Here is a 13,305-nt window from a genome sequence, read left to right as displayed (position 1 = left end):
GCCAGTCAATAGTCTATCATGGAATAGAAAGGAGTTCAAAAGCCTCTGCCATTTAACAGAGAAGCTACAGAGAGCTTATGCTTTAGGGGAGAGGAACAGTCAGTTTTCATCAAAGGTGTGGATCTTGGTAGGTACACCAAGCCCAGTGGATGATCTATACCCAGGAATTTATGGGCAGCATACATTAGACTGGATGAACTATTTCAAGAAAGAAAAACATGAAGTTGTGGGGAAGGACGGTGGTAACAGATATGACAGGAGTTAGGGGAAGAGCAGAGGAGGTGAATGTTACCTATGTATATTGTCTGATAGTCCCAAGGAATTAATAAAAATATTTTAAAGCATGTTTGCCTTCCTCTATCTTCTAAGGAAAAATTTGATACTTAGATTTAGGCTGGGTTTGTCTTAAACCTTTGTCCTGGCCCAAACTACTTCAGGGAACTCAACTTAAGAGTCTGTGTGCACATGTGCATGCATGAACACCAGCGCTCACATGCATGCACACACACATGCACAAACACATGCACACTTCATTTTCTCAGTACGAAGTGACTTCTGGTTTCTGTGAATTCCAACCCTCATTAGCTCTTACTTTCTATTAACTCTTAAAAAGTTGAATAAATTCAAGGACAAACATGTTAAAATGTCATTTGAAAAGGATGAAAAGGACTTTGTTCTGTTGTCATGGCTGGGTTTATTTAAGCCGCAGATTGATCACATTAATACTGGCCTTCGCTATTTAAACTGTTTTCTGAGGACTATATGTTTACAACATCTTCATCCTACAACAGTTTGTTTCTTTGTCTTTGAGAAACACAAAGGGGTAAGGAAGGAATTTGAATTCCCTGACATTTTCTTGTTTGAATTCTGCCGTGTCTTTTCAACTTAAAGAGTTCAAGACAATGCAATTCTCTTACTTCAATTTCATTTTTAATACCAATCTAAGCACTTCGGCTGTGTGTACTGTCTTCACTACAGGAAGGATTATGCCTCTGTAATATTTACTTATTTCTCTTTACTTTTTCTGTGGGAAACAATCTCAAACGACCTTCAGTCTCACTGTCTCACTGAGAAATTACTTTCATAGGACAGCAACTTTAAACGCATCACAATGGTCACAGATTTATATGGTTCTTTCATCCCCGGTTGCATCACACAAACTTTACGCTCCATTTATGAACTTCAGTGCAATCTGCCAAGTACCTCCACTTTCATCTCTGCTTAAAATAAAACACAGTATAATTCCTTTTTTTTAACTTGTTAAGAATATGTGATTTAAAACCCATCACTACCTTGCTTTATGAAATATGTGTGATAGGCATTAAAAGTTAGTGATATAGAAGAGTATTATGAAACAAAAACAATAAAAATCAGGGACTATCTAAATATGAGTAGTTTCTTGCTAAGAGCTATATAGGAAAAATTATCCTATATTTTGAATTTTTGTCAGAAGACAAAATTGCAAACAAGAGTGTGAGCATATGTATTGTTTTAAACATTTATGTTTTACTAATGAAAATTAAATATCATTTCTGTATTACTTCTCCATGCTTTCTAGACATTTCCATGAATACTGGTTCACCAGAGTAACTTAGATGATATTTACCTGGAGTATTATTGTACAACACAAATCAAGTCAAAACCATCACAAAATTTCTATGGCCATTGACGTATATTGTGTAAATAAATGGAAATTGCCTAATTTAGAGCATGTCATATCTGAAAGAGGAACAGTGATATTGGAGGAATGTACACTGTATACTGCCCTTGAATCTTTGCAACACACTGGAGACACAGCTATAAATTCCCTTGCTGTGGACACCACCACCAAGGCTCCCACTCATACCTGTCAAAGAAGAAATGATCATTTGAATGGACAGATTGGAGAACATTGATGGAACTGGGTAACTGGGGTCTCAAATCCATCATGAGCATCATATTCCCTATACCCTTACCGCTGTTTAATGTGCTCAATAGACCTGCAGCAGTGAGTTTAACTATCTGGAGTTCCTTACACCTGAAATGGATGTATGATGCACCTCTCTCAATCCCAGCACTGAAATAAAGCATTCTATATTATGCTGCCACAATGAGGCTCAGACAATGAGCACAACCAAATACAGTGATGTTCACTTCCCCTTTGCATATTTTACCCCTTTAAAAATTATAGAGTAAGCAGGGTAACTTGAAATTCATGGTTTTCAGCCATATACTTCCCAGAGTTTCTCACTTTGTAGCACAAAGTTCTGAATGTTAGGTTCCCTGGGAGGAAATGACAGGGATAAGATTACCCTATGGAGTTTTGTGAGGGCAGGAAAGAAAAAGGAAACTTTATAGTACACAGTATTGGGAAAATAGTGTTCATTTTGTGGAAAAATTATATAGTGTTCCTCAATGGAGTTTCATAGCTGCACTCAGTAGACTCACTCAATGGAGTTGCCAGCTGGGAAGCAAGACCATAAGAACATTCCAGTATTTTCATGAGATTACTAGCTTTTTTTGTGAGGTTTTATGATTTAAATGACTATGCATAATTCCTTACCAAGATGCTTTAATCATAATCTTTTCAAAACCTTGTTAGTTTCTATTGATGAGACTTTGTTCCCAAACCAGATGATCAGAAATGTTCATGCTCATTTTTCATAGTGTTAGCAATTTCACAGTTTAAAAATGTTTTACTTAAAAAGTAATTTGAAGTGGCCTGCAGTAATGCAAAATAATATTCCTAACTCAACCTTAATGGTTTTCCTTCTTTGTTTCGGTTTTTCTTCTTCGTTTTAGATAGCGTCTCAGGTAGTCCAGGCTGGCCTGGACAGTAATGCATCCCTTTCCACCTCCAAAATGTTGGAATGACAAGTGTCACACTCCCTGGTTCCCATGACAACCACAAATTTTAAACAAAATATTTCAAAATATGGATGTGGCTCAGCAGCCATGAATAGGCACGCGTTGCTAAAGCAGAAAAACAGGCCACCAGCAATTGTGGAATGCAACATGGTGAGAGCTGCTTGGGACTGAGCCTCCCATCAGCCCCGGCCCTGCCACCCCAGCCCTTTTCCCCTCCGGCCGCACCTTGGGCTGCAATCTGTGCTCCTGGGGCACCTGGTCCACGAACTCCTCTGGCAGCTCCGCGTGACCCTTGTCCTCGATGAGCTGTGGCGCGCTCTGCAGCTGGCTGCTGAAGAAGATGTCTGGGAGGTAGAGCGCCTCCTGGGCTACGTTCAGCGTGTCGCAGTGGAGCAGCAAGGGCTGGATGTCTCTCATTGTGCTTGCCACCTGCGGGGACCGCAGGGCGCACCATCAGACCCCTGCTTACTCAGAGGCCATCCCCAAGGCAGCCCTCTATGGCAGACTCAGGCTTAGGACCAGCCACCCCAAGTCCCACTCAGACAAACCTGGGGATGAAAAATGAATTTTTCACCCGTAGTTGGCAAACACTATTCTTATCAGGAAAAACTTCTCAACCTCATTCCTAACACGATCAAAATTATGTATAGCTACAGAAACTGAATAAGCTAGTTACCTACAAAATATAAAGATCCTTTATATTTTAATAGTCTCATAGCTTTGGGATACAAACTATGTGCACTAATTTACCCAAGTATGAAGCTAGTCATTGGCTAAATTCAGTTTTTACATAAAAAGCTTGACAAAATAAAGGGATTTTTAAAAATTTTTATTGTTTATTTTGTTTTGTTCTGTTGTAGAGTTAAACGATTATTTTGTATTTATTTATATGTTTTATGGTCATTTTGCTAACATTTTTTAAAGATACTGTATTAAGAGCTATGATGGACATTAATGTGAAAAGATATACATACATTTTTGCCACTTATATACAGTGATTTTTACTGACAAATGTTGCATATTACATAAATGAATAAATATGGAAGACCAAGACAATAATGATAAAATAAAATTATACACATATATTTTTAAAAAATTGACACAACATTCATATATTATATGCTATGAAAAAATAGAACTACCTAAGTACATGATTTCTTTATGTGGCTTGATAAACGAGACACGCAATTCTCTACACTAACTATAATTAGTTTACTTAGTAAGAAAGATAGTGAAATCTACCTGTCAATAGAAAGCAAAGAATTTACAAAGGAAAGCACCATTCCCGATACATACGTTTTTTTAACTATTACAGCTGCATGTTTAAAGACATATTGTTACCGAATATGGCTGACATTAAACAGTGAAGGAAAAACGAAGAAAATCAATGAAGAAAAAGCACTTAGTGATAATCATCTAATACAAGGTTATATATTAGTATTCTGATATCTAGATATACGTGCTATTTGCAAATTAAGAATAAAGCCATATCACTCCATCATATGAAAAGATAAAACTTTTATAGAAGAAATAAAGTTATATTTAAAAATCAGAAAGTTCACCTGATGGATAATTCTAAATTTTATGCCTGTAACACTGATATAATTTACATTTAAACAGCATAATATATCATCGCTAAAAATGTATATGCATATATACCAAAACAGTTCAAATACCATTTTGACCAGCTAGATAAATGAAATGTATCAAAAAGTGTGTTTCAAATTTCTCGTCTCTCTCCTCTATAATACTGATAATGAAACTGCATTCATTTTATGGAACTATTTACAAATACATGTTTCTGAACATCTTTCTAACAATTATCTGTCAAGACACTTGTGAAAGTGTGTTATATAATATGTTATGCAAAAAGCCTCTGTTTTAATGGTGGTGAAAGAATGTATTCTCTGCCAGGTTAACATACTGGCTCATTTGGTATGATGGGATGTGGCCTTGTTTGATGTTATTCATTCAACATGTAAGTATGAAGTTCTCATCAAGTGCCAGCTCCTCTTTAAGGGACAGAATAGTGTGGTGGACAAAGCATACTACAAGGGTGTGCAGACCATTGAGACAAAATCAAAAGAAGGAAAGAATGCCATAAAGATACATGACCAGTTCTCAGAAAACACAAATAGGATAAGCTATAAAGGGTGTATTTGAGTCTTTAAGGGAGACACTCATGGGGGTAAAACTCAAATTGAGATTTTTTTTTGGTAAAATCTGAACTTACAAAAAATCATACCAAATCATAAAATTAGAAGCAAAAGTACATGGGGCTACAGCAGAGGTCTGCTGTGTGGAACAGCTTTGAACTGTTCAGGAGTTAGCACAGCTGGCTTCAGTATGTATAGAAGTCAAGGGGAATGGTTTGGAATGCCAGAAAGTGAGCAGCAACCACCAGATGTGTTTTTTTTTTCTTGTCTAGAGTGTTAAAGAGAACAGGACTTTTTCAAAGTCCTGAGGAAAAACACTGCCAACATGTGGCATTAATGAGTTTGGATCTGATAATATAACTATAAGATAATAATGCTCCAAGAAGAGAAAATATAGATAAAGTAAGTGCACTACGCTTTTTTGAGGGGGGACAGGGGGAGTCATCACAGAAACAGGAATATCATTTTAATTTTGTTGTTGTTTTGTTTTGTTTTTCAAGACAGGGTTTCTCTGTGTAGGCCTCACTGTCCTGAACCTCACTTTGTAGACCAGGCTGGCCTCGAACTCACAGAGATCCTCCTGCCTCTGCCTCCCCAGTTCTGGGATTAAAGGCGTGTGCCACCACTGCACAGTTCATTGTAATTATTAAAACACCAGCTATCTGAGGAGCCTTTGGTAGAAAATGATGCATCTGCTGCTTTCAATTATGAATTGCTGGAGTCATGGATGATATTTAATATTCATTATAAGCAACTATAGCTCTGTCATTCAGCACTTCTGAGGCAGATGTTTTGGTCACTTCTGAACTTTGATTGAGTTTTCCTAGTGAAAAATCTCCAGATACTTGTTAGAGGATATTAGTTTGTAGCACATTAGATTTATGCCATGTCTATGAAAATTTCATTGTGCTGTTTGTATATAGACAATAAATCAGAAGAAACGGAAGGAAATGAAGTAAGTATTGAAGAAATAAAATGATTTTGATAGTAATTCCAGCATTTTTATATTATTTATAGAATACACAGTTGAAGTAATCACAAAACCAAGGCATGGTGGGCAGTTCTGTAATGCTAACAATTGAGAGGAGGAATCCGGAAGACTGTGAGTTCATAGAAAGAGCAAACTACATAACAAGAATCATATCCAAAACTGTAGTAAGAAAGGAAAGACAGGAGGGAATGAAAGAAGGAAGAAACCACAGATAGGGGGAGTTATAAACAGGAAATATAAGCACTCATCGTAACACACATTCAGAAATCAACACTGACTTGCAAGATGCAATTCACACTGTGCAGACTGAGCAGTTTCTAATTACATATGTAGGAATATAGGTTTATGTACATGTGCATATATGCATGCAAAAATAATTAATTAAAACAAAAGTTACCACGAATTTGAAAGAGTAAGGAGGGGTATCTAACAGGGTGTCCTGGGAGAAAAGGAGAGGGGGAGATAATATAATTATGTTATGATTTCAAAAATAAAAGAATTTTCAAAAATTTTAAACATATATATCCATTGTTTCCAAAGAAGTCTGGCCATTTCTGCGATCTTTTCTCCTCAGTTTAGTCTCCTACTTAGTTACTTCTTCTAAGGAAATGTCAATCATAAAAATGAGCTTGGACCCTGCTTAAAACAATAGACTATAAGCAGTGGATATGATACTTCTGGGAGGAGTTCAAAGACACGAATACATGAGAGACTATCTGGATTTAAAGTGAATCATTTTCTCAAACTACGAATATGTTATGCAAGTCATTTGTTTCTGGGTTTTAGGTTATATTTTACAAGTCATTTTATCAGTTAATTAAGTATGATACATACAGCATTTAAAATGTATGCTAATGAAGCTATCATAGCAACCTGTGTACTCTTGCTTCTCATTATCATCTCTTTGGAAGTATCAAGCATGAACTCTGTCTTATACCTGTGTAACAAGTAACAATGGTTACTTGGTTCTGAATTTCGCCTCACCCACCAAGTGCGGTGGGCTTTTACTTTCATTTATTTTTTGTGTAAACAAAGGCTGTTTATCATTTCTGCTTTCTTATGTAAACCTGAAAGGAATCTGTTCCCCCAGCATCATTTTGCTGCCCATATAAGAGATTAACTTTCCCTCGCTTTCTCCCTAAGGTGTATGCAATTGCTATGTAATTTCTCTATAGGCTTTATAGTAATATCAAAATGTAATCACAACAACTCCAACTCAACTACCTGACTAAGGATGCCATGAGTGGAAATTAAAATGTAAAAACTGTGACATGGAAAAACCTGTTTTCATTATATATACTTTTTTTGCCCCCAAGACAAGGTTTCTTTGTGGAACAGTCCTGAGTGTCCTGGATCTTACTTTGTAGACCAGGATGGCCTCAAACTCAAATATCCACCAACCTCTGCCTTTGCTGTGCTGGGATTAAAGCCATGTGCCACCACCACCTGGCTTTAAATGTATATTCTTAAGGAAAATAGTTCAGTGGTGACAATTTGTCCCCCATTGTACTAAGAAACAATTTTTATGGTGACCCTGAGTGTAAGTGGATCTCACTTGTTAGGTCCTTTCCCTAGATGGAAGCATCCCACACAGTACAGATATGCCCTGTGTGGAAAACTATTTGCCTTTCAGACTCATTTACCACCACTTCTCAACAATTTAGCTCTTGACAATGAAACGAAATAAAATAAACGTTTGCCTGAAGACTGAGTGAAAATAAGTGTCCAAGGCTGTCTAAGAGAGATAGAGCCATATGCTACTCTATGAATGAAGCTAAAGGCATAGTTATTCTGCAGTAATGGAGGATGACTTCTAGAGACTATTTTATAATTGGCTTTCTAGTTTAATTTTTTAAATACTGTAAAGTAGGTAGGTAGGTAGGAGAGGGTTTTGACTTATTGTATTGTCTAAACTGTAATGGTATCATTCAGATCGCAAATACTTGTGAACATGAGTAAGTAGGCAATTCGTTATTTTGTAAATAAATTGGCTTTTTTCCAAAAGACAGATTCATATCATTCAAATTAAAAAAATTCTTGTTACGTATCTTGCTCATAAAAGCAATGGCATCTAACTATAAATATTTCTTTTCCAACTAAAAGCACCTGCCCTTTGTAAACAAAACACAAACAGATTGTAATTCTTGGTAACAAAACTCAAGATTTGGAATTTTTTTCTCTACAACATTGACTTCTTTAGTCTGCTACCCTCTTGAGGAATATTAATTCTTAATGTGATGGAAGCTGTGCGTCAGAATGCTCTAAAACCAACCATTTCTTTACAGTTCTGTGCAAATGTGGTAGTGGGGTACTTTTCTTCAACCACACTACCCTTTAGCCTTGACGTGTGGGGGAAAGGAGCAACACAATGCATACATTAATGGAGTTCAGTCCTGGTAGTGAGTTCTGTCTCTCAGTTGTTAATCAAAACTGGCAACTTTGAAAATAGTTGAGAAAAATAAGAATATTTTTATTTTCCTTTTCCCCCCTTAGAGTAGCAAGAGATTTTTGCCACCTGCTCCTCATCCCCATGGTCAATACAAACACAAAATGAGTGTCAAAAGCTGTCTGCCAACACCGAAGATATGCTAACAAGTTCAAATGTCATAATAACTGATTATGTCATGTTCCTGATATATTCATATTATGTTTATTATTGGATAACTACTTTCAAATACATATTTGAAATTATATATATAATAAAAATATATAATTTTATCTGTTGCAAGGCTCAACTTAAGCCTGCCAACAGCAAGCAGTTGGTAACCTAAAAGTCCTCTTTCAAGCTATTGTGTAGCATTCCTGGAGGGAGAGCTGCATACTAGCTCATTGTTTCATATTTTACCTTCTTTATGAAAGCATGTGCGCTTAAGTTTTGCATGGTCTCACCAACTATTAAAAGTATGGAGGAAAAGGGAACAAAGAGTATTACTGCAAAATGGCACCATTGTTGAATTTTATGGAGAGTTCCAGTAAAGAGTACCCTTGCTCTAATTCAGGAAATATTTATAACTACTATTTCCGTGGTACCTCTAACAGCTTGTAGAGAGTTAGTAATGTGTGAAAGCAGACTGTATGTTCTTTTTATAAGTATGGGAAGGGTTTTTGTTTTGTTTTTACACCTACATGATCTAATCGTATCTGGATCGTTTTTCTTCCTGTCATCTGTTATACTGTGATGCAACAACAAAATCAATCTGTTGTAAAGTCATCTAAGTCCAAGAAAAAAGAATGAAACACTGCAGAATACTACTGTAATGTTTGCCTGTTGTTTTGTCCTTTTATCTGATCAATGCAACGATTTCTCAAATTTCCCTGGCTGAATTCAGCCCTTTTAACTTCATGTATGGCTAATGATATCAAAGCGAGGGTACAGCTGTCACTTGTCACTCGATATCCTCAAAGTAGGGAGAGTGAAAACGAGACATTTTATTGGGCCTACAGTCTAATTAAAAGCCACAGCTTTGTAATGGGAATGGCTTTTCAACACTCTCTAGGATTGTTCTGAATGCTGATCTAAGCTTAAGTTGTTCATTAGTAACTTGTTAAAGGCTTAGCTACAGTCCAGTGGGTGTGTCTTGAATATAATGATGGGCTGAATGTGGGTGCAAGTGTGTAGACACATAATTAGAGAAACTGTCACATTCAGGGATCAAGAATATACAACGTGGGGTTTGAAAAATACTACTGAAAGCAAGTGACCCCACCATGGTATTGTATTTAAAATTTTGCTTACTCTCCAGGTCATTTGTTTTTCATTTCATTCTTAAAAGTATTTTTTAATGAGTTCATTCTCTCAGGATTAGAGTGCATGAAGTTTTGTGTGAAGGCCTTTCTATACAACATTTTGTCTAGTCCTCCTGTTATAACAATGTTGGCCTAATTACCCCTTTAGCAAATAAGATCTCTGTGATTTAAACTGGTTCAGGTAATGTATCTTGAACATAACAGAATTTAAACTAGAGTCTAAAGCTAGAGAGTTTCAGATATCATTCAATATGGAAAAAATATTTCAACATGAAACCAGCTTAGAGGAGCCAGTAGTATAAGCTTTATTTTGCGACTTCATGAATGCAGTACTTTCTAAATAAACTGATATCTTTTATGATTCCTTAAAAGACAGGAGCAAGTATATAGCCACTTTGGAAATCAGTATGGAGATTCCTCAGGAAAATGGGAATCAGTCTACCACAAGATCCAGCAATTCTACTCTTAGGCATATACCCAAAGGATGAACATTCATACCACAAGGATGTCTGTCTGTTTCACTATGTTCATAGCAGTATTATTTGTAATAATCAGAACCTGGAAGCAACGTAGATGCCCCTCAACTGAATTCTGGATAGAGAAAATGTGGTACATTTACACAATGGAATTCTACTCAATGGAAAAAAATGGAATCCTGAAATTTCCAGACAAATAAATGACACTAGAAAAACCATCCTGAGTGAGGTAACCCAGTCACAAAAAGACAAACATGGTATGTACTCTCTCATATATTGATTTTAGACATGTATCAGGGGATTGAAAGCCTACAATCCCACCACCAGACAGTCTGGGAAACAGAGAGGACCCTAAGAGAAATATGTATGGTAATCCAGAGAAGGGGAATGGGACAGGATCTACTGAGTGGATTGGGAGCATGGGGGAGGGGAGAGGAAGCAGAGAGAAAGAGAGAGGATGAAGAGGAGGGGAGAGGAGGACATGAGGGAGCAGGAAGGTTGAGTCTGGGAAAGAATAGAAGAGAAAAGGATAAGAGAAACCACAATAGAGGGAGTCATTATAGGTTTGAGGAGAGATTTGGCACTAGTGAGATTTCCAGAGATCTACAAGAATGATACCAACTGGCAATTTAAGCAATAGTGGAAGGGCTACCTTATATGTCATTCCCTGGTAATGAGATTGATGACTACTTTGTATGCCATCCTAGAGCCTCCATCCAGTGGCTGATGAAATCAGAGGCAGACACCCACAGCTAAACACTGAACTGAACTCCTGGAACCCAGTTGCAGAGAGGGAGGAGTGAAGAGCAAAGGGGTCAAGAATGGGCTGGTGATACCCACAGAAACAGTTGACTTTAACAAGGGGGAGTTCAGGAACCCCAGACTGATGGCTCAGAGGCCAGAATGGTACTTATCCAGATCCCCCAAATTTGGGGGTCAGTAAGGAGATCTCGGCAATCTATGGAGCCTCAGATAGTATATCAGTGTTTATCCCTGGCATACAAATGGACTTTGGGAGCCCATTCCACATGGAGGGATGCTCTCTCTGCCTGGACAATTGGGGAAGGGCTTAGGCCCTGCCCGAGATGATATGACAGACTTTGGAGATTCCCCATGGAGGGCCTCACCCTTCCTGGGGAGTGGAGTGGGCATTGGGTGGGGACTGGGGGGTTGGAGAGGGAAGTGGAGGAAGGGAGGGAGAGGGTTCTGGAATTGACATGTGAAGCAAGCTTGTTTCTAATTTAAATTAAAAAAAAAGAGAGATTAAAAAAAAAGACAAGAGCAAGTCACAGCCAACATTTATTAGCCACTTATTATCTTTAGCTCTCAATTCTTTCTTCCCTAATAATGATTGCTCCTAGTTAGTAAGCCCCGCAGGCTCAAATCATGAGAGTATGCTTAGTCTACACCATCCTTTGTTAAGGAGTTCAACGGTCCTTCAAAATGGTACACAGAATTATTGGACGGCTCAGTGTTTCCACTCCTACATAAACAGTGGAGAGAAATTAAAGAACACCCAAATAAAGCATGCTACATAAATGTTCATGCAGCATGACTATAACTAACTAAAAGAGTGGAAATAATTTACATTCTACCTACCGACAAGTACAATATAGTTTATGCCTACAGTAGAATATTACTATGAAATAAAAATAATTAAGTAACTATACATGTTAAATATGAATAACTTTTAAGTGGCAAAGGGAAAAAACAGCAATCATGAAAGGCATACATTGCTTGAGCAATTTATAAAACCAGGAGAGAAAACATCTTTTTCTGGCTTCCAAGGGTCAAAAATTAAGAGGTAGAAGGATGCTTTTACCAGGCAAGGTTTTCTTTGTGGAAAAGTTATTATAAGGAGATACAAGTTGTTCTATGATACACAAAATATACTCAATAAGAACAAAGTGCCTTCCATGATATGTTTTTGAAAGTGATTAATATATTAAATATGTCAGGTTCCAAAAACTATGCTACCTTTTATAAACTGATGTCTTGCTCCTTTATCATGGAAGTCCTGCATTTTAAAACATGTTCTTTATAGGCATGACTCTGAGACTGAAGTTTCTTTCACAAAATGGGAATAGAAGTTAGCGCCCATCAAATCAAAGAAAATCCAAACAGACTATTCATTAGATCCTTCACAAGACTTCACCTCCCTGTGGACTGCTTCAGCATGGACTTTCTCAATACTGTTTCAGACATGCTGTGCCACCAAACAGGGACTTTGTATAATAGTGAGTAGTTGTCCATTCAAGACACTCCAGAAAATATCTAGACTGCTTGGAAAGAGAGAGGTAGGTCAGTCATAAAAATCTGCACACTGTGTAAGCCTGGGGACCTGGAACAAAACTCATAATCCATGTGGGAATTGGTGACCTAAGTTTGCAATCCTAGCAATGGGAATGAAGAAACAAACGGGACTCTGAGGAGTGCTGGAGTGTCAGCCCAGCCTACTTGGTATGCTCCTAGCCAGTAACAGACCCTATCTCAGCAAATACAACAAGAAAACCCACCAGAGTACATGCACCAGAAAACACGCACAGGAACACACAAGAAGGGATACGCTTTCAAAGCAGTTATCAGTTTGGAATCTACTACATTCATAGGCCCAGTGTTCAACACATTTTTATAAAAATGGAGATAAAGTGAGGTAATACAAAGGTATTTTCCTTTAGGAAATTTGTATTATATACATAAAACAATATTCTTCCTGCCACCCTCAATTTTAACTTCACTTGATCTCTCCTTTGCTTAGGTATGTGATTTTCTGGGTGCTGACTCATAACTTTAGGAGTCAAAGGTAATCTGTAACTCAGTTTTATGGGTCTGAGTTTTACAATTTATCAACCTGTTGACTGCAGATTCTATTTTAAATCCTCCATATTCTCTAGGTTTATAAAGATACTTTGTATTCAGCTAGGCTAGTACTTTACTTTTGGTCTCTTGTGTTTATTAATTTATTCCTTCTTTAAAATCTTGCATATCTAGCATGGCAGTAGTGACGGATGCCTTTAATCCCAGCACTTGGGAGGCAGAGGCAGGTGAATCCCTGACTGTGAGGCCAGCCTGGTATGCAGAGTGAGTT

The 13,305-nt window shown here is 37.4% G+C and overlaps 1 protein-coding gene across 25 annotated transcripts in view; it reads right to left on the bottom strand.

The window, feature by feature from the left end:
- Positions 1-13,305, bottom strand: part of Adgrl3 (adhesion G protein-coupled receptor L3) — a 748,011-nt gene that overhangs the window by 450,841 nt on the left and 283,865 nt on the right. For 24 of the 25 annotated variants that reach the window (XM_013112013.3, XM_013112010.3, XM_013112019.3 and 21 more), the window contains one exon: positions 3,073-3,276. The exons of the other annotated variant lie outside the window; for it this stretch is intronic. In XM_013112013.3, coding sequence (XP_012967467.1) covers positions 3,073-3,276 — 204 coding nt within the window. The remainder of the gene's footprint in view (positions 1-3,072; positions 3,277-13,305) is intronic. 25 annotated transcript variants of the gene reach the window in all.

The sequence above is a fragment of the Mesocricetus auratus genome, unplaced genomic scaffold (assembly GCF_017639785.1).
Source record: "Mesocricetus auratus isolate SY011 unplaced genomic scaffold, BCM_Maur_2.0 Super-Scaffold_100006, whole genome shotgun sequence".
In the NCBI taxonomy this organism is placed as follows: domain Eukaryota; kingdom Metazoa; phylum Chordata; class Mammalia; order Rodentia; family Cricetidae; genus Mesocricetus; species Mesocricetus auratus.
The sequence above is the reverse complement of the archived record's forward strand: the minus strand, read 5'-3'. Positions and strand labels throughout refer to the sequence as shown.